Source organism: Suncus etruscus, chromosome 8 (genome assembly GCF_024139225.1).
Source record: "Suncus etruscus isolate mSunEtr1 chromosome 8, mSunEtr1.pri.cur, whole genome shotgun sequence".
Lineage (NCBI taxonomy): Eukaryota > Metazoa > Chordata > Mammalia > Eulipotyphla > Soricidae > Suncus > Suncus etruscus.
This window is the reverse complement of record NC_064855.1, coordinates 27,212,805-27,233,874: the sequence shown is the minus strand read 5'-3', so window position 1 is coordinate 27,233,874 and position 21,070 is coordinate 27,212,805. Positions and strand designations below refer to the sequence as shown.

Sequence of the window (21,070 nt, the reverse complement as noted above, 5' to 3'; positions counted from 1 at the left end):
CTGAAGTTGATACTTTTCTTGTATGAGGGTCAGACTTCTTTTTGCCACTAAATAAAAAATGTAAAACTACGAAAATAAAATACTCTTGCTATTTTCCCTACTATTTAAATTTTTCTCTTAGATGCTAATTTTTTTTTTCTATTCTGAGGTTGTATACTGATATAACAAATAGAATGGATGATGAAAGGTACAATTGCAAGCTTCTGTCTTTATTATTGATAATTTTTTGGGCTTGACACTTGGTACAATTGGGGCTACTTTTGGTTTGGTGTACAGGGAGCTTGTCTTGTATGTGGCTGACCCAAATTTTATTCCTTATATCTTATATGGTCCTTTACAAACTACCAGCAGTAATCTATGAGTGTAGTGCTAGGAGTAAGCCCTCACACTTCCAGGTATAGCCCCCAAAAGCAAAATTTAAATCAAAATAAATTCTAAAAACAGAGTTGAAATTTTTATGGGAATTACGGTGATTTTGTCTTTCAATTTGCAGAAGAATATGTCTTAATAATTAGGGTTTTCAGGGGCCGGGCGGTGGCGCTGGAGGTAAGGTGCCTGCCTTGCCTGCGCTAGCCTAGGACGGACCGCGGTTCGATCCCCCGGCGTCCCATATGGTCCCCCAAGAAGCCAGGAGCAACTTCTGAGCGCATAGCCAGGAGTAACCCCTGAGCGTCACAGGGTATGGCCCAAAAACCAAAAAAAAAAAAAAAAAAAAAAAAAAAAAAAAAAAAAATAATTAGGGTTTCCATTGAAAATATAAATTGGTGCAGACATTTGGGAAAATAGTATGGCGCTTTCTCAAGAAACAAAAAATAGCTCTAGCATATGATCCAACAATTCCACTTCACATTATTCATCTGAAGAACTTGAAAGCATTAACACAAACTGTTGCATCTTCTTCTGTTGATTATCGCCTTACTGGGCACAGTAACTCAGCTATAAGAGCAACCACAATGTCCACTGACACCTGGTTAGGTGTATATTAATATAATGGAAAACCATTTAGGGGCCAAAGGATGAAATTCTGACATTGAGTCCAAAATGAAAAGACAATGAGGAGATGATGGGTAAGTCAGGAGGAAAAAAAGTGTCATATGATTTCTCTCATGTGTGCTATTGAAGGACTTATGATTAATGAACAAATAGAAAGAATTGAATCACTGCTGGGCCTGAGGTAAACTACCACTGAACCACCAAAACTCAGCCCTGCACTATTGGGGATTCCTTTCCCAACAACTAAATCGAAACCAACCCAGTGGATAATCACAACACAATGAGAGTTGCATGAAGGGAAGAAGGCAGAGAGTTGGACACAGAAAGGGGGGTGGGGTGTGGGGAAGAGTGTTGTGTTGTTGTTTTAAAAAATGAAAACTCATGCCTTCCATTCCTTGAGCACAGGAGATCTTTCACTTACTCATGTTGGGTTGTGTGTGTGTGTTAAAGTTTTCCTGTGCAAGTGCTATCCTTTCCTTTCTGTTTAATGAATCGTCCAGGTGTACTCTTTTGATGAAGTGTTCATTCAAAAGAAAAAGAAATCTTTTCTTTCTCTCTTTTGATGATCCTATGAGGTAGGTGTGGTAAAGCCTAGCACTTCCCTATAACTCTTCTTTACTACTGCACTGAACAAATACTCAATGCTCTTCACTGATTGGGAGCGAGGGGTAGTCTCCACTTTGAACATTTCTCCACAAAGCAGCTGGATATTCCAGCTGGGTATTAACTCTCAGACTTCCAAAACTTTGGCAGAGGAGGGGGGTCCCTAGGATACCAACCAGGTTGTCTTCCCAACAAATTGGAGGTTCCATGACATCTTCCAGTTTGATTAATTGGCTAGAACCATTCATTCACTGGACTCAGTAAAGCACGTGGCCATTCCCAGTTATTAAAGGATCTCTGGGACAGGAAATAACAGATGGTGGGAGGTCTGTCAGGGCCTCAGAAGGAGGAGCCAGTGCGATTGATGTATGACCCCATCCCACCCCTCAGTATTTTTGTGATCAGCCACTTGCAAGTTCCTGGAACCTCTGTCCACCGGGAAGCTTTTCATTTAACTACGATCAGTTATTAACTTACTCTATAGCCCCTCTGCCCTCTGGAGGGCCAGGGGCTGTAGCTGAAAATTCCAAGCTCCAGATTGTGTCCTGATCTCTTTGATAAACTGTTCCCCTCCTTCTCCCAGCCCCAGCAGCCACCCTGGAGTGCACCCAGAAAGTTACCTCAGGAGAACAAAAGGTGCTTTCATCACTTAGGAATTTATGATGGATTTAGAACAAGAGACCTCCTAGTAGAAAATGGCAAGAATTTCAGGATCTTCATTTTGGGCATCATTTCTGTGATCTCACACGCTGTTATTAATCTTTGATTTTTCTGACTAATTTACTATTTTCCACCTTGATTTACTTTTGTGTCCCTGAACAATTATAAATTCTTGTGAGGATCTGTCTCACCTTTTACGTCTGTGGAACACAACAGGTCTCCCAGTAGAAGGCTCTTTACACTCTGAGCGAAAGACCGAGCATGTTGTACATTGTGAGTCATTTATTGGACAGTCACTTCCTGGGTATCTACTTGCTGTGCCATCCCTTCTCTTGAGAAGTTTATATGACACTGGAGAAGTTTTAAAGAAGACAGTTAAAATGTTGAACATATTATGCTTAAACAAGATTAAACAAGATATACCACTAGTTTGGCATTAAATTCATGTCATTATTTATTTGTACGTTCAAATACATTTAGCAGTTATGGAGAAATTAACTCTGTTCTCAATAATTAGGAAAAAAAACTACATAAAAAAGACAGTGATTGTAAGGAGGGCAGATTTATCTAGACTTTTATCTAGGACTGGGACAACGTGAACAAAGGACAGGTTTCATAAGACCAGTATTCATCACATCATTGGTATGTGGCAAAGACTAAAATTGGAATATTTAAAAATAGGTTGGGTTGTTTTGACTGTTTAGGAAGTTCTTCAACCATCTTTAAAAATCATGCAATTCACTTTTTGGATTAGAAACAGGATGGGTGTTGAGGAGTTATAATACACTCTGATTGAACAAAATACCGTTTCTGGTGAAATTAAATGGCATATACCAATTTAAAAATATTTGAAAAGAACTTTTAGGGGAATTATGTTATAAATTTAAAATGAATGATTTGATAACATGATATGTATATATATATAAAATTATATGGATAATGTAAAATGAATACATATATTTGGTGTGGACCAAATCTGTGTGGTGCTCAGAGTTTCTCCTGGCACATGTGCTCAAGAGATTACTTCTGGTGGGGCTCAGGGAATGGCATGCAGTCGACCTGGGTCAACCCAAAAATTGGTGTAAGACAATGTCTTACCCACTGGATTGTCTCTCGCCCTCAGTGTGATTTTGTGAAACAGAACTTTTCTGTCTCTTTTTTTAAAGGACTGAGTAGTTCTTCAATCATAAACTTTCACCTTTGAGAGTAAAAGGGGGGGTGTTCTTTTTATGAAACCCAACTACAATCATGTTGTAATTATGGTGCTTAAATAAAGATATTATTTTAAAAGAGAATAGAATAAACCTGGGGCATTGTTTAACATTCCCTTTATCTGATTTAATTAGCTCTTGATCAAATGAAACATTTTATATGTCATGCATATTTTTTTCCTGATGGGGGTTAGCAATACATTACACCAGCACAAGTGCTTCTCCAATTGCTTTTTCAGTAGTGTCTGTCTGCCAGGCTTTGTGCAGGACATTGACCCTAGGGCCTTCCCCAGGTTCTGTCCCTTTAACAGTTGGAAGCTACTCGGATTGAACTTTTAAATCAGACATCGAGTTGAGTGTCTGCAGCGGGTAGTGTGTGATATGAATTGGGGGGTGACAATGTGGGGAGGAAGAGACTCTTAGGTGCTCTAGAGTTGGAGTGGTCAGCAGGTAGGTAGTCCTCGAACCATTCTAGGATGATCATGAGGAAGGACATCAGTTAGCTTGGACTTGTTGTCTTTGTCTTCATACTAAAAGGATGCATTAGATTTACCCAGAAGCCAACTCATGAATGAACTGTGCATGCTAATATTCAATGAACTGAGGGGTATAGAGGAAAGATCTAGAAAACAGTGGAGAAACAAGAGTCATTGCCATGGGTAGGGGTTCTATTTTTTAATCCAGATATTTCGGCATGAAGATCATTAGTTTTATATTATATTTTGCATGAATAAACTCTTCAGAGTTTTGGCTGCTTTAATTTCTTGCCTTTTTCCAGAAGGAGTTGGTGAATGGGGCCAGTGGGTAATAAGCACAAATTTTACATTCCGCTGACCCTTGTTGCATCCCAGGCACATCATAAAGTCTCTTGAGCATTGCTTGACAGAGCTTGGAGGCACTGCTGGGGTGATCCAGGTTATCCCAGACACCACAGGGTCCTAGCACCTGGTCCAGGTTGGATTGCAGTCATAGGAGTGGGTCTCCAGTCCTTGAGCACTGCTTAGGGTCATCTCCTCCCCAACCAAACTAAAAAAGAGCTGTGAATAGCAAGCAAATATGTTACTGTTTGCTGCTCAAAAAATATAGATTTATAATAACATACCTTTGTTGAATGTTGGTTTCTAGAGAAGAGTCTCTAGAGAAATCAAATTCTAGGGATGCCAGTAATACTTTTAACTCATTTTCAGCTATTAGTTTCTAACTACTTGGCATTTAAGTTTGGATATTTTCCTTGATTAGAGATTTGAAGTTTTCGATTCTCTGAGTTTTGATGTTCGGTTATTGTATTGTGTTTTGTTTGCAGGATGTTACAACCTGGGGTGGGGAGTTGGTGAGGGGCAGGAGGGTGAAGACAATTGCTTGAATTAATTTCTTGTTTTACAGTAAACCCTCATTTTTAGTCCTTTAAATTTTTTATCTTCATTTCATTTCTCCCTGTGCCATCTCAGATTTCCCAAAAACAAAGATGTATTCATTGTTCACAAAACGTTTTCACTAAGAGGGGAAAAAAAACCTGCAACTCCAAGATTGCCACTATCTCTTCCTTAACTAACCACTTGCAGCTTCCTGCGGGTCTTCTTATGAAACGCTGACAGGCAGCGCCATCTAATGGGCGAGACTCTGAACTGCCTGCGGTACGGAAAATCGGATGCCAAAGACTTTGCAGTTTGACCTGGTTTTTCTGTCCGTCCCGTCCGTCCGTACTGTTCCTCCCCTCCCTCCCTTCTCTTTCTTTCTTTCTTTCTTTCTTTCTTTCTTTTCTTTCTTCTTTCTTTTCTTTTCTTTCTTTCTTTCTTTCTTTCTTTCTTTTCTTTCTTTCTTTCTTTCTTTCTTTTCTTTTCCTTTCTTTCTTTCTTATCTTTCTTTCTTTCTTCTTTCTTCTTTCTTCTTTCTCTCTCTCTTTCTTTCTTCTTCTCTTCTCTTTCCTCTCTGTCCCTCTCCTTTCTTCTTCTTCTTCTTCTTCTTCTTCTTCTTCTTCTTCTTCTTCTTCTTCTTCTTCTTCTTCTTCTTCTTCTTCTTCTTCTTCTTCTTCTTCTTCTTCTTCTTCTTCTTCTTCTTCTTCTCCTCCTCCATCTCCTTCTCCTTCTCCTTCTCCTTCTCCTTCTCCTCTTCCTCCTCCTCCTCCTTTCTTCTTTCTTCTCAAAAATCCATATAAGAACTTAAGTTATAGGGGCTGGAGTGATAGCACAGCTGGTAGTTTGTTGGTCTTGCACACAGCTGACCTGGGTTCCATCCCCAGCATCTGGTTGGTCCCCAGAGCTGCTAGGAATGACTTCTCAGCTCAGAGCCAGTGACCTGAAGGGAAGGGCCAGGCTGTTAGCAAAACAATTCACAGGAAATTACATTCATATCTGTGTCTTGAGCTTTCTTTGCTGCAATGCTTGGGCCAGGTTCTGAATGTTTCTGTGTCTTTTCCCCCCAGAATAGAAATATAGATGCTAAGAGGCAGAGTTTGGTCTGAGTCTTAAATGTCAAGGAGGAATCACAGAAAACAGAAACAACCCTGAATTTTCACTTTCAATCAGATAGTAAGGATCAAAGTGTTTTAAATGCTATCTAATCTTTTTGACTACTTTAAATATTCCTATTTAAAAATTTTAATTGATCAAATTTGACATTCTGGTGACAGTCATTATACAAAATGCTACTTGTATATTGTTTCTTGGATTCTTTTCAGCATTTTCAAATGAGGAATTACTATGAAGAGAGTTTAAGAGTTCACCTAAGATCACACTGGCAGTGCAGGGGTCTCTATTTTTTTTTTTTTTTTTTTTTTGGTTTTTGGGTCACACCCGGCGGTGCTCAGGGGTTACTTCTGGCTGTCTGCTCAGAAGTAGCTCCAGGCAGGCACGGGGGACCATATGGGACACACCGGGATTTGAACCAACCACCTTTGGTCCTGGATCGGCTGCTTGCAAGGCAAACGCCGCTGTGCTATCTCTCTGGGCCCAGGGTGTCTCTATTTGAATCAGCGCATAGGCCCATCCACCTATGTTCTTTTGAGCTTCTGGAAAAGGAGATGGGAAGGATTGGAAGAAGAAATAAACTGTGCTTTAAAAAAGTTTTTTAAATTGAAACCATTGTGAATTACAAGTCTTTCACAGTTGTATTTCAGGCACATAGTGACAGTGAATTAGAGCCATTTCGTGTATAAGCTTGTTGTAGTTTGGGTCTCTTGATTCTATTGTCCTTGACTTTGGGTTGGGTATTTAGATCTGACTTTTTTTTTTCACTCAATGCTTGGATCCCATTCAATGTTTTTTTTTTCCCCCTCAATTTGTAGGAAGACATAGAAATATGAGGCAGAACAAGATGATTCATGTTCTGCGATTCTGCAGAAATGCAGGAGCCCCTATCTAGAAGCTATAAAGCTAAAAGAAGGGAGAAAAAAAAGAAGAGGGGGTGGATGTAGCAAGTTTGTTTGTTTATTTATTTATTTATTTATTTACTTACTTACTTGCATAGGCACAGTAAACACTGGGTAAACTAGAAAGGAAATTCCCTTGGCCGAAGAGATACAGGGAGTGTCTACCCTTGAAGCATACTGCCATAGACCAACTACAGGCTCTGAGCATGTTAGTTGTCAAACCCCAAGGTCTTTCTTTATGGTCTCAGGAAAAGTTCTGCTCAGTCGTATTTGTCAAAGTCAGTCTTCTATAATTGGAGATCTTGGTTTTTGCAAGATCCTAGGATGAATCCTAGGATAAAATCTTTTTTAATGGTCCCAGGAAAAGTTCTGCTCAGTTGCAGTTGTTGTAGTCAGTCTTCTGCAATTAGAGATCTTGGTTTTTGCATAGATCCTAGGATGGAGCATCTTCTGATTTTATCTTATCATTATTTGGTGAGGTAGGGCAACCTGCCCTTAGATCAAGTTGTTGCTGTTTCCTCATCATTAGAGTGTCATATGAACCTACTCTGGAGCAATTTGGTCCAGAGCGGTTGGGATCCAGGGTTTGAGGTTGGACAGTCAATGGCCAATCAATTAAGATCTAATAACTGTGTTTTCTAAATAGCCTGCATCTTTCATGAAATAATGTATAAATTGTGGAGTGACACCATATGTATCAGTAGGAATTTCTTTCCTGATATCCTGTGGTATGAGGTGGGGGTATTAGAGTATTTTTATAAACTGAGAGTATTTTTTAAAGTGCAAACATTTGCCTTTCTTTAACATCTTTTTCTTTAGGGTGGGGGGGTCACACCAGGCAGTAAGTTACCAGTCACACCATCATGTGAATATTGGGTTTGAGTAGTATTTCATGGAATATTTTCCAGTGCCAGAGTTAGGTGTGTAACACTGGTGTATAATGAAAAAATACCATATATCATAATAAAAATAATATATCATAATAAAAATAAAAATATTATATATAATGGAGTCATATCATGCTGCAATTTTCTTTCAGTAATTCAACCAAATGCTTGCAAAATTAAGTCTGAGAGGATTCTAAGATGGCAAACTTTTATTTATACTTAATTTAACAAATTAGTTTGCCCATTGCAATACAAGTACACACACAACCCTCTTTCCCTCTGTATCACTTTCCCACTTTCTTTTCCTTTTCTCTCCTTCCCTCTTTCTCTCAAAGGAACCCAAGGGCTTTGACTCACAGACTTCACAGAGGTACCTCACAGAGAAACTTGTGTTGGTCTCCTATGATCCAGTTTTCCACTGTGATATCATGAGAACCAGATCAGTGTAGATAGCATTGGGGTATAGGACCACAGGAGAGAACTTTACAATTATGAGTTTAGAGTTTATAGAGGCTAATTGACGTATCTGTCTGTTTGCCCTTCTGGCATAGAAACAGATCAGATCATCTTTGGGGAGTACTATTTTATAAGTACCCTGGGTTGTTAACAAATGCCTCCAAGGACAGGGAAAATGCTCTGGCTCTCTGGAGAACTCTTATCTCCAGGGCTTTTTTTCCACTTATCCTTGCCTGGTGAAGTCAATGTTGTATGCTCCCAAGGTCCTGACTGTGCAAAAGTGACAGCAGGTTGACAGAACTTTGTTTCTTGACAAGGATGTGTTGTGACATGAACACAATATGGGAGAAAGAATTCCACTGTTTTGTCACTCAATCTCATTTCTACAGATTCAATGTTTTGTGTGTCCTGGTGAGGTCAGCGTATCAGTTACTTCATCTAGTATTCCCCTGGGGAAACAACTCTCTCCTTTATTTGTTTTGGTTTGTGGGCCACACCCAGCAGTGCTCAGGGGTTGCTCCTGGCTCTGCACCAATGATTACTTCTGGTGGTGCTCCAAGAAACCATATGGGATGTCAGAAATCTAATCCGGATCAGATTTGCTAGTCATACACCCTCCCTGCTATATACTCTTTCTCCAACCCAACAGTTTTCTCTTTTAATTCTTCAAGAGCAAACTGCCTGTCAGCTTTAGGTTTTAACTTTTTCCTAAGACATTTGAAGTACAATATTGTCCTCATGATTTTTCAGCTGAAATGATCACTCCGTATTTGCCTGAGATGTAAGTCATTCTAGCTATAGATCCAAGTGGTGAAAACTCACAATAGAGTCATTTTAAAGTAGTATTTTCGTAGCACTAGTGAGTGCTAGTGTAAAGTGGACTGCATGACAGTGCACAGAAGTTATTCCTCATCTACTTCAAAGACAGCAGAGGTGTGAAGTGGTTCACAAATTCCATAGGTTGTGACATTGAAATTGCAGCCAGTAGAGCTGTCAAACTTAATAAAAGGGGAAAAACTTTTTATTTTCCCTTTGCAATATGATTATTAGACTTTGATGATTGATTCTTGTAAGGCAGGCGGGGTGATATATTTTTACCTTGCTTGATGCCACTGATTTTCATTCCCTGCAGAAAAATGACTTTACCAAGCATCTGAAGGATTGCTGAATAGAATTGTATTTTTAAAAATCCTAACAACACTAATTGAAAATTGGTTTCCATGGTAATAGAAAAGTGAATCAGTATAGGAAAAATAAGTCCAAAAATAGATTTGTAAGGAATGAGGACGTATAGGACTTGGAAATTTTCTTTTTCATTTTAAACAGAAAGTTGAATTATCATTAAGTTGATGGAAGTAAAAAATTAATCATTATAGTCATGCCATAAATTTTATGGCCATGTATAGCCCACATTTTCATAGTTATTTTCATGGTTTGTACATGTGGTTTGGCTACTGTTTAAAATATACTGATTGCTCAGGCTTGTTTCCAGGATGTTTCAAAACCCATAAAGCATTCATTCATTCTGAAGAGTTTATTTAATGTTTCAATATTTAGGAGAATATCATCGATCAAGTGGAAAGTGAGCAGCATGTCAATAAAAGTGGAAGGAAAAAAGTAGGCGTAAAAATATTTAAGGGATTACAAGATGAGAGGTTACTGCCTGTAAAAACCAGCACAGACCTTATTAAATTGAATAGATTTGGAACAAGCAAAGACAGATGTGAAGAACATTTAGGGGTGGACAAGTGGCAAAAACAAAAGTGCCTGTGGAAAGGGGATGATTGAAGAGGGGGACTGATTATGAGAAAACATTGTTTAGGACAGGGATTAAATTTCATCCACTTATTATGCCTTTTTTCCTGAAAATGTTGGGAGATTATTTGGTGGTTGTTTTGGGGTCACACCTGGCTCTGTGCTTAGGGATCATCAAGACAGTGTTAGGAATTGAACTCATGGTGTGTGCGAGGAAAGTGCCTTATTTACTGTGTAATTCTGACTCTTTGCCTGAAAAACATTTATGTGGTTAAAAAAACCCATATAAAACTTACACATATAGAGGCTGGAGAGATAGTACAGTGGTAGGGCATTTGCCTTGCAGGTGGCCGACCTAGGACGGACTTGTGTTTAATTCCCAGCATCCTATATGGTCCCACAAGCCTGCCAGGAGTGATTTCTGAACACAGAGCCAGTAGTAACCTCTGAGTACCACTGGGTGTGGCCCCAAAACAAAAACAAACAAAAAAGACATATATAAATAATAAACTATGTATATATATATATCATTTATGTATATAGAGAGAGACCCACACACAGGGATGTATAATATAGTTATGTAGGGCCAGGATTGATATAGTTGATGGTATTTTCCTTGCATACAGTCTACCCAAGTGCAATCCTCAGTACTGCTTATGTTCCCTTTGGTACCATCAAGGATCGTCTCTAAGGTCAGCCAGCAGTGATCCCTGGGCATTAACAGGTGATGCTCAGTCACCTTCTCTCCCCCTCCCCAAAAGGGTTTGCAGATCAAACATTTATTAATAATAAAGCATAAATATCAAATGTTTTAAGTTATACAACTCCATATGGAATCACAACACAATGCCAAAGTTTAAGAGTTTTTTAGGGTTTCAAAGATTTTTGGAGAATTCCTATCCTTTAAGCATCATCCTTTATCCATTTTGCACTTAAATCACTTTTTTTTTTTTTTTTTTGGTTTTTGGGCCACACCCGGCGGTGCTCAGGGATTACTCCTGGCTGTCTGCTCAGAAATAGCTCCTGGCAGGCACGGGGGACCATATGGGACACCGGGATTCGAACCAACCACCTTTGGCCCTGAATCGGCTGCTAGCAAGGCAAACGCTGCTGTGCTATCTCTCCGGGCCCTTAAATCACATTTTTTAACAAATAGGAGAAAATATTGCAGTATGTTGAAAGGAAAGTGCCATCATCACTCTGAGAAATGGAGAGATAGCAATTAGAGGAATTTTGTAATTTGGGGGACTATTACTCATTTTAAAATCAGATTATTTAACTTTATTTTGATACTGAATTATATTAGTTCCTTGTATTTTTAGATTATTTTGATGTCAGATATATGTTTTGCAAATATTTTGTCCCATTCTGCTTTCAGTTTTCTTGCTTCCTTTGCTATGCAGAAATCTTTGAACTTGATATAGTCCTGTTTGTCTAGCTTTATTTCATTTTCAGTTTTTTGGTGTCAAGTGCAAACAAAAAGATTTCCAAGTATGATGTAAAAAAATTTGTGTGTGTGTGTGTTTTTTTTTTTTTTTTTGGTTTTTGGGCCACACCCGGTAACGCTCAGGGGTTACTCCTGGCTATGCGCTCAGAAGTTGCTCCTGGCTTGGGGGACCATATGGGACACCGGGGGATCGAACCGCGGTCCGTCCAAGGATAGCGCAGGCAAGGCAGGCACCTTACCTTTAGCGCCACCGCCCGGCCCCTCTTTTTTTTTACCTGTTTGTCTACTCGGAATTTTATGGGTTAAGTCTTAATGGTTAAGTTTTTGATGCAAATAAAGTATGATGTAAATAAAGGTCCAGTTTCATTCTGCTGTTTGCATATATCTAGTTTTCCTTTTATGTTGAAGAGATTATCAATTCGCCATTATGTACCTTTTTTTTTTTTTTTTTTTTTGGGCCACACCCTGTGCCGCTCAGGGGTTACTCCTGGCTATGCGCTTAGAAGTTGTTCCTGGCTTCTTGGGGGACCATATGGGACACCGGGGGATCGAACCGAGGTCCGTCCTAGGCTAGCGCAGGCAAGGCAGGCACCTTACCTCCAGCGCCACCGCCCGGCCCCCCATTATGTACCTTTGACCCTTTTGGTGAGAATAGTTGACTGTACATGTCCAACTTTCATCCTAGGCCTATGTAATTCACTCACATTGTTTCACATGTCTGTTTTCATACCAATATCATGCTATTTTGATTTATATAACTTTGTAATGTAATTTAAAGTGGAAGTGTGGGCTGCAATGATAATTCAGTAGGTTATTTGCCTTGCATATGACCAACCTAGATTGTTCCTTAGCATCCCATATTGTCCCCTGTGCACCACTAGGAATAATTCCTGAGTGCAGATTTAGAAGTAAACCCTCCTAAATTTACTTCTAGATTAAGAAGTATGACCCCCAAAACCCAGATGAAATAAAAATAAAATTAAGAAGTGTGTGCATATGTATTTGATCTTGTTGCTTTAGATAACTTTAACTCTTCTGTGTTTGTTTTGTTTTGTTTTTGAGTCACACCCGGCAGTGCTCAGGGGTTACTCCTGCCTCCACGGTCTGAAATCGCTCCTGGCAGGCACAGGGGACCATATGGGATGCGGGGATTTGAACCAATGACATTCTGCATGAAAGGCCTTACCTCCATGCTATCTCTCCGGCCCCTCTTCTGTGTTTTTTATGATGGCATATATATATTAGTTCTTTCTATTACTGTGAAAAATGCCATTATAATGGTGCTAGGGATTGCATTGATCCAGGGGTCCTCAAACTTTTTAAACAGGGGGCCAGTTCACTGTCCCTCAGACCATTGGAGGGTCTGACTATAGTAAAAACAAAACTTATGAACGAATTCTTATGCACACTGCATATATCTTATTTTGCAATGAAGAAACAAAACAGATACAAATACAGTATGTGGCCTGCGGGCCATAGTTTGAGGACCACTGCCGGATTTGCTTTGAGTGAAAGCATAGTTTAACAGTATGAATTCTTTTCATTTATTTGTGTCTTAATTTCTTTCATCAGCTTTTTAAACTATCAATTATTTACCTCCTTGTTAAATTCTAGTGTATTTTATTTCTTTTGGGTACAATTTTAAATGAAATTTTTGTGCTTTTAGCTATTTTATTATTATATAGAGTTGCTATGTAGATTTTGTGTCCCTTACTGACTAAATTAGTATGCCAATTCTAACAACTTTGGGGCTAGATTATAGGATTATTCCCCCCCCCTTTTTAATTTCTATATCTATGGGGTTTCCCTGTTGATGCCCAAGGCTTACTCTTATCTCTGCACTCAGGAATCACTGCTGGAAGTGCTACAGGGGATGCTGGGGATGGAACCTGGGTTGGCAAGGCAAACACCTCATCCATTGTATTATCCATTAGTCTGGCCCCAGGATTTTCTTTTTTTATTACTTTTTTTATTTTTTATTGAGACCATTGTGAATATCAAGTCTTTCACAGTGGTATTTCAGGCATATAGTGAAAATGAACTAGGGCCTTTCCCACCACTAGTGCTGACTTCTGCCACCAAAGTTCCCAGCATGTATCCCAAACCTCCACCCCTAGCTCCCTGGACTACTAGTGCAACGGGTCCATTTTGTGTTTAGCTTGTTATAGTTTGGGTCTCTTGATTCTGTTGTTGTTGACTTTGGCTTGGGTATTTAGATCAGACTCCCTCACTCTCCCCCCAAACCCCCCAAACACCACTACTCAATGCTTCTGAGATTGCTTGGCCACTGGGTCCCATCCACTTTTTTGTGGTGTTGAGAACAAACACAAAGGCCTTTGCATGCACAGTATAATGCATTTATTGACTTTTTTTGGTAGTTATGCCAGACAAGTTATGGTAGATTAGGTATAAAGGACAGATAATGCTTAGAAACATTCATTTAAAATCCTGAGTTTTCTCAATTTATCTCCTTAAGCAATGGAGTTCAATTATGTGGCACATCTTACATTAATGTGAAGATGGCAAATATTGTTTGTGTGTGTAGTTTATACTTCGTCATTAATTATAACTTTTGCTTTCTTTTCTTCTGTCACGAAGCTGTCACTTTCAGAAGAGCAGAATGAAGTATTGAAAAATGGCTGTGAATCGAAAGAACTGGTCTACCTCGTACACATTGCTTGTCAGGTACGTGACACATGTATTCTCCACTTTACATAAAATGTGACAAGACGATTTTGAGTCATTTTGCAGTGTGTTTCTCACATTGTCTAATAGAATCCCCAGAAAGACACACAGCATTGAAGTGAAATTTGGTCACTAATGGTCTGTTGTTAAGAAGCTAATGATACTCCGTCAGAAAGAGAAACAAATGTCTTTATACCATCCTTTCAGGAGTACATTTTGGATGATAACTTGGCATTTCCTCTCTGCATTTCCAGAAACACTTAAAGGCTTTCAACATTGGCTTTAGTAACAAGTTGAGTTTTATTCTGTCTCTCCAGTCATATTGCAATTTTTTACACACATTTAGAATTAAAGCATTTGTTAATTTTATGAGGATTTATATTATAACGACCTATTCATTTGAAAACCTAAATGGAAATTCTTCTAAAAAATTTTTGTTTTAACTTTTGGGCCTCCCCCAGTGCTGCTCAGGAATTTGTTTACTCCTACCTCTGAACTTAGGAATAACTCCTGGTGGTGCTCAGAGGATAATATGGGATGCTGACAAGTGAACTTGAGTCAGCTGCTTGCAATGCAAGCACCCTATCTGCACTGTACTGTCTGGCCCTTTCAATGAGAATTCTTGTTTAGAGCAACACACACACACACACACACATAAATATATATAGATATCTGAATTATTGGTGATAATATAAAAGTGAGTTTGATACTCATCATGTATTAGTCACGTAAAGGAGCAGACTATTGAAAGTATCTCTTGTAACACAAGAGAGAGCAGAAACCCACTGCACATGGCTTGCACACTGCCAGATGTGAGATGATCCCCACCATCACCTGGTTTCCTAAGTTCTGCAAAGAGTTATCCCCAAGCATAGAGCTGGGAGAGAAACTCCTGATCTCTATTGGGTATGGTCCACAAGATGAAAGCAAAGCAAATCAAACATTTGTACTATTATTGAGTAAGCAATTCAGTTCCTTTATTTTTGAATCAGTGAATCATTGTTAAAGCAAGTATTTTTTTTTCTTTTGTATTTCATTTAGGTTTTTAGTTTAGTCTTGTGTTATTGGGGTGACATGGTTTCCAGTAGTACTAATAGTTCTGCTTTCACTGTACAGTGGTATTGTGTTCCCACTGTGTGTCAGTATCCTGACCACTGTCCCAAGTCTCTTCGTTGTGCTCCACCTCTCACTCACTTCCTAACTTGGAAGCCTGAGTTCTGATAATAACATCTAAGGGGTTGTTTTCCTTGGCCATTGTCTGTTCACGGAAGCAAATGTTTTTGGTTTTTTGGTTTGTTTGTTTTGGGGGCTTCAGCTGGCAGTATTTTCAGGAGTTACTCCTGGCTCTGCACTCAGGAATCACTCCTGGCAGGCTCAGGTAATCACATGGGATGCCAGGGATCGAACCCTGGTTGACTGTATGCAAGGCAAACTCCCTACTCACTGCTATCACTCCAGACCTAAGAAGCAAGTGTTTTTGGTTTTTTTTTAATATAATTTTTATATTGATCATAGTGGCTTACATATTGTTGACAATAATATTTTAGGTACATATTTACATAAAATCAGGGGGGATTCCCATCACCAAATTGTCCTCCCTACACCTCCGTTTTTGTCCTACCTCCCATTTCCTCTTCCCTCACCCGCAGGGCAGCTAGAATATGTGGTCCCCTCTGTATCTAACCTACTACTTAGTAGTCTTGCACCTGTTTGGTCTTGATGCCTCCCGAAGCAAGTGTTTTTGATGAAAGCTTCTCCCCAAAGATTTTTTTACTTCTCTTGGGCAAGAGAGTATGATAAAAGTATGTTTGTTCTCAAAGTATATTTTTCATGGATTTGAATTTTTTAAAACAAATCCAACAATATAAAAGGTTCTCATAGGGCTGGAGCAATAGCGCAGTGGGTAGGGCATTTGCCTTGCACATGGTTGATCATGATTCCATCCCTGGTATCCCTTATGGTCCGCAGAGCCTACCAGGAGTGATTCTTGAGCACAGAGCCAGGAGTAGCTCCCGAGTGCTGCTGGATGTGACCCCCCAAATCCATAATAATAATAATAAGAGGTTCTCATGCTAACCTCACATGGGAAATATTGGAGATCTTAAAGAAATCCTTTAGAGAAAAGAGTTTTTATTAAAGGGTATTAGAATATAGGATTGGAAGTTAAGTTTAATTTTGTATAGCAATAATTGCTATAAATAAAGAATAAACAATTCTTTATTGCTATACAAAGTAGGCAACTCTGGGCCTTTCAGGTTTATTTTTTAAGATACTATTTAGTGAATTAATTATAAGTGAAAATATCAAGTTCTTTTATATGTTCTTACTAATAAATATGAAAGATATCATATAGACCAGGGATCTCAAACTTTTTAAACAGGGGGCCAGTTTACTGTCCCTCAGACCATTGGAGGGTCTGACTATAGTAAAAACAAAACTTATGAATGAATTCTTATGCACACTGCATATATCTTATTTTGCAATGAAGATATAAAACAGATACAAATGCAATATGTGGCCCGTGGGCCATAGTTTGAGGACCACTGATATAGAGTATCTTATAGATGCTTAAGATTAGATATCTTATATATCTTATATATATCTTATATCTTAAGATATCTTAATTATGGTTAATATGTCAGTGATGAATTTATTAGTCCCTCTACATTAATATTTTAGTAACTTCTTTCTTGCTAATAATTTTGAAATTTTCCAGCTGTACAAATATTTTATTACTGTAAAACATTATGTAAAAAATACTTTTAAAAATAAAAGACCTTGAAAAGCGAAGATTGGTATTTTGTATCTCATGTTAGAATATATAATTGCTATTTGATTATACTTCTGTGAGTTTGTGACCTAGATAGTTAGGCAATTTCCTGGTTGTAAATACCTTGTGAAGCTGTTTAAATAATTTTAGATTACCTGGTAGCTATTTCTTACATCTAAGTAGTAATTTGTAGCATTGTAATCATGCTATTACACTTTTTTGTCCGACTCTGTAAATAATCATTGATGCATTCCCATGCCTTACCTTTTGTGTTCTTGCCATATATGTTAGACATAAACTAGAATCATGCCTTTTTTTTTAAAAAAAAAATACTTAGGGACTAATAATTAAACCCTCTAATTTTGCAAATGAGGAAGCTAAGATCCAGATTCCTCCTTGGTTCTCCAGAATGAAAGGACATCTTAGCTTGCAGAGGCACCCTGGGACCTCAGTTTCCTCATTGGCAGTTTTTCTGCATTTCCTTGGAATTCACCAAGGAGAATAAAGTAGAGAGACAGATTAGTCTCTTTAGAGAAAATCACAGTTACTGATATTAATCAATTCATCTCAGAAACAACTTATTGGCCTGTATCATAGCTGATAGTTTCTAGTTTTTAGTTTTGTGCACTTGAAGTTCATTTTCTTTAGTGTTCCTTGTTTATTATCAGAATAAATGGCAAAGTAAACAGTTGTCATCTTTTTCCTTTCTGTGAATAAGAGACGATTTCCATAAGTCTTCATTTTGACTTGAAAATTAAGCTCTTTGTCTTACTCTTGAAATTGTTATTTCATTTTTAATAGTGAACTCAGAAATGTAAACCGGTCCAAATTCACTAGCTTAATTTTTGTGGCTCGTTTATACATATATTAAAACATGAAGATGTGTTTTGTCATTTAATTCTCATAAAACTCTATGGCAAATGATCTGATTTCTAATTGTTTTTAGATCTAAAGGTTTTTTAGTCTAAGGGTCATGAATGTTAGTAATTTCCCCAAGCTCATAAAATTAAAACAAATTAATTAAAACAGAAAGTTTGACTTTTAGTAGGCCATTTGCCTTGCATGCAGCTGATCTGGGAAAAACCCAGGTTCAGTTCCCAGCAGCGCATATGGTCCCGAGCCTGCTAGGAGTAATTTCTGAGTGCAGAGTCAGGAGTAACCCTGAGCATTGCCCAGTGTGGTTCAAAAGCAAAAAAAAAAAAAAAGACTTTTAATGTTGTAGTTTGTGGTTTATTTTTTGTTTTCCAAGAAAGAAATTCAAATATGATGTATACTTAGTTGACTACTTTGAAACTTACCCATATCCCAAATGTTAACCAAGAATTGTAGACATGCACTGGAATTGACCATCTGGTTTCCTTGCATGCTTTCAGTACAAGCTCTAGATAGTGCTTAACATATAATTATAGCTCTGCTTGCAAACATATTATAATATGGCTTTAAGAGGAAGCTTGTGTTCCGAGCTACTGAGAAAGATCATCCAGGCCAACTGGGCACAATTCCAGGCCAATTGATAGTAAAAATATGTAACAGCTGGTAATGCATAGACCCAAAGGAATTGGAACAGATACCTGACATACATATCTCATGTAGACATCTTGGTGTCTCTCCAAGGTTTATTAATTAGCCCTAGGATAAAGTTATTTTTATAGATGCTTTGAAGTACAGAACTTTTAATTCATTGCTTAAACTCACATCTTTCTCCTTTTCATATAACTTACTATTTAGAATGCAACTAGTATATAGGCATGTTGTGCCTAACATGTTTCTTTCCAGATATGTTCATTATATTCTCCTAGTAAGCAGAAAAAGAAATGTCATCTAGAACAATCCCATGTGCTGTGTACATGAAGAAATCATTTGTATCATGGCTATGACCACAAATAGCAATTTTCCCTCTCTTGAATATCCTACTGACTTTCCCATCTCCTGAAAAATATATTGACATTTGTTTCTGCATCCTCTCACTTTTCAGGAAACACAAATGTATTTAACTTAAAATCAATAAAAACTGATGAAACTCCTAGAAAATTCAAGACTGTTCAAGTAGGGATAATTTTATAAAAAGCCCTTTATTGTTCCAAATTTTGTAAATTCAGTAATTTAAGCAAGACTCAAATAGACCCTGGCACTAATTGTATTCAATTATATAACTGTATGCAAATAACATATACAAATATACAGTTGTATATAGAATATGCATTTACAAGTATATATATATATTTTTTTTTGGTTTTTTGGTTTTTTGGTTTTTCGGCCACACTGGCATTGCTCAGGGGTTACTCCTGGCTGTCTGCTCAGAAATAGCTCCTGGCAGGCACGGGGAACCATATGGGACACCGGGATTCGAACCAACCACCTTTGGTCCTGGATCAGCTGCTTGCAAGGCAAACGCCGCTGTGCTATCTCTCCGGGCCCTACAAGTGTATTGTTAACAGCAGTGAGAGTTAAGGCACTTGTTTTATTCTTTGGTAAATAGGCAAGCACTAGGTCTTAAATGTTAATTTTTAAATGGCAAATTTAGACCTTGCAAGAATATTTCTTCTGTAGTTCCACTAGTGTAAGAATAACTAATAAAATGGTCCACATTCTATAATTGTCTCACAGTAAGCTTAAAAGTAGATGAAAGTAATGGTTCTTAGTGGAACTGAATTGTATCTTAACCAGAATTCACATGTTATATGTTTACTTTTTCTGAGAATCAGGTTTAGTATAAATATGCATGGTAAACCAAAGGCTCCTTTATATCTTAGTAGTTGGGGTAAACAGTTGGTTTTAAGGGAGTGCTTTCTCACCTCCAACTATTTCCTGTACTCAGATGCTACCATGCTTGAAATTCCACAATCAGAAATGTTTGCCTTGGTCTTATATTTCTCCTACACTAATTCCCTCTAGAAACCACTTCTTCTGAGGCTGTGGGGTTGAGTCTGAACATTCTTAAAGCCTATGTGTATGAACAAAATGTAGGGGGAAATTTCCAACCATACCTTGTAATTAAACTAAACCTCATAGCTCCTATCTGGCTGCTGTTGCATCGAACAGATGAGTCAGCTGTCACTCAGAGGGGGTAGGTGGCGTGTGTAGTCTTCTAGCTAGGAGGGGCCAGGCCAGGCTGTCTTATCCTTCTCACTGGACCTCCTACCCTTTGATAATCTCTGGCATTCATTCCTGTCAGAAAATACTCCCCCAATAAAGGGATTTGACTTGCAGGAACGTGGATGGAGATCACGCTCAGAAATAGCAACAAATCTCTCTTGGCTACCCCTTCCTTTCATGTCTGTTGAACCAGGCCAGCCCAAGTGGTGCTTTTTGGGTGTGGGGAGAACATTATTTGCAGCCTGGAATTTATCATCCTTTAAGCTGTATTGTATAGTATAACCTCCACAGACTGAGAACCTGTCATGATTGTTCTCTCACACTCCTGGCATGACTGTTCTTTCACACTCCTGGGCCCTGCTGACTCTCACTTTTAGTCAGAGCCCGAAAGAACCTCTGGTTTTCCCTGTAAGCAAGTCCTGCCCTTGGATCACCCGTATGGCCAGTATGGCCCCACTTGCTGTGCCTGACATCCTCTTATAGTTCACAGGGAGTTTAGATTCTGGCTCTTGGGAGGGACTTTTCCTGGCCACCCTGGCTGAAATAGGTTCTTGTTTACCGCTTCAGAGTACAAAACCATCATTGTCTGTTCATTATTTACTTTTAGAAATGTTTTCTTTTTCTCACTGGAAGGAAATTTGAAGTAAGAGCTCTTTTTTTTTAATTGGTTAATTTAATTTATTATTTATTTATATTTGAGCACGCAATGGTGTTTAGGGCTTACTCCTGCCTCTGTGCTCAAGGACCACTTGTGGCGGCACTTAGGGCATCAGGGATATGTGTTGTTTGAGTTCAAACCCAGGTTGGCCACGTGCGAGGCAAGCGCCTTCCCCTCTGACCTGGTTTTGGATAAATTTATAATGACAAATCTGTCTATTATACAGTGTGAATGGAAAATTTTTAATCTCCTAAAACTCTTATTTCCCCTTTTTCTACCCACCTTTTTAAACCCCTTTCAATTATTGATTTTTTTTCCTGTTCTTATAATTTTGCCTTTTCTGTGAAGACATGTAGTTGGAAGTCAACTATATGCATGCATCTTTTTGCTATGCTTTGTTCACTTCTGCAATTTTTTTCTTTGTTTGGTTTTTGGGCCATACCCAGTAATGCTCAGGGGTTACTCCTGGCTCTGTGCTCAGA

General features: G+C 38.5%; 1 protein-coding gene across 1 annotated transcript in view; it reads left to right on the top strand.

Annotated features, from left to right (window-relative positions):
• The window catches only part of ARHGAP32 (Rho GTPase activating protein 32), a 254,003-nt gene that overhangs the window by 136,291 nt on the left and 96,642 nt on the right, over window positions 1-21,070 (top strand). The window contains exon 6 of the mRNA XM_049778210.1: window positions 13,978-14,064. Within this exon, the coding sequence (XP_049634167.1) occupies window positions 13,978-14,064 (87 nt within the window). The remainder of the gene's footprint in view (window positions 1-13,977; window positions 14,065-21,070) is intronic.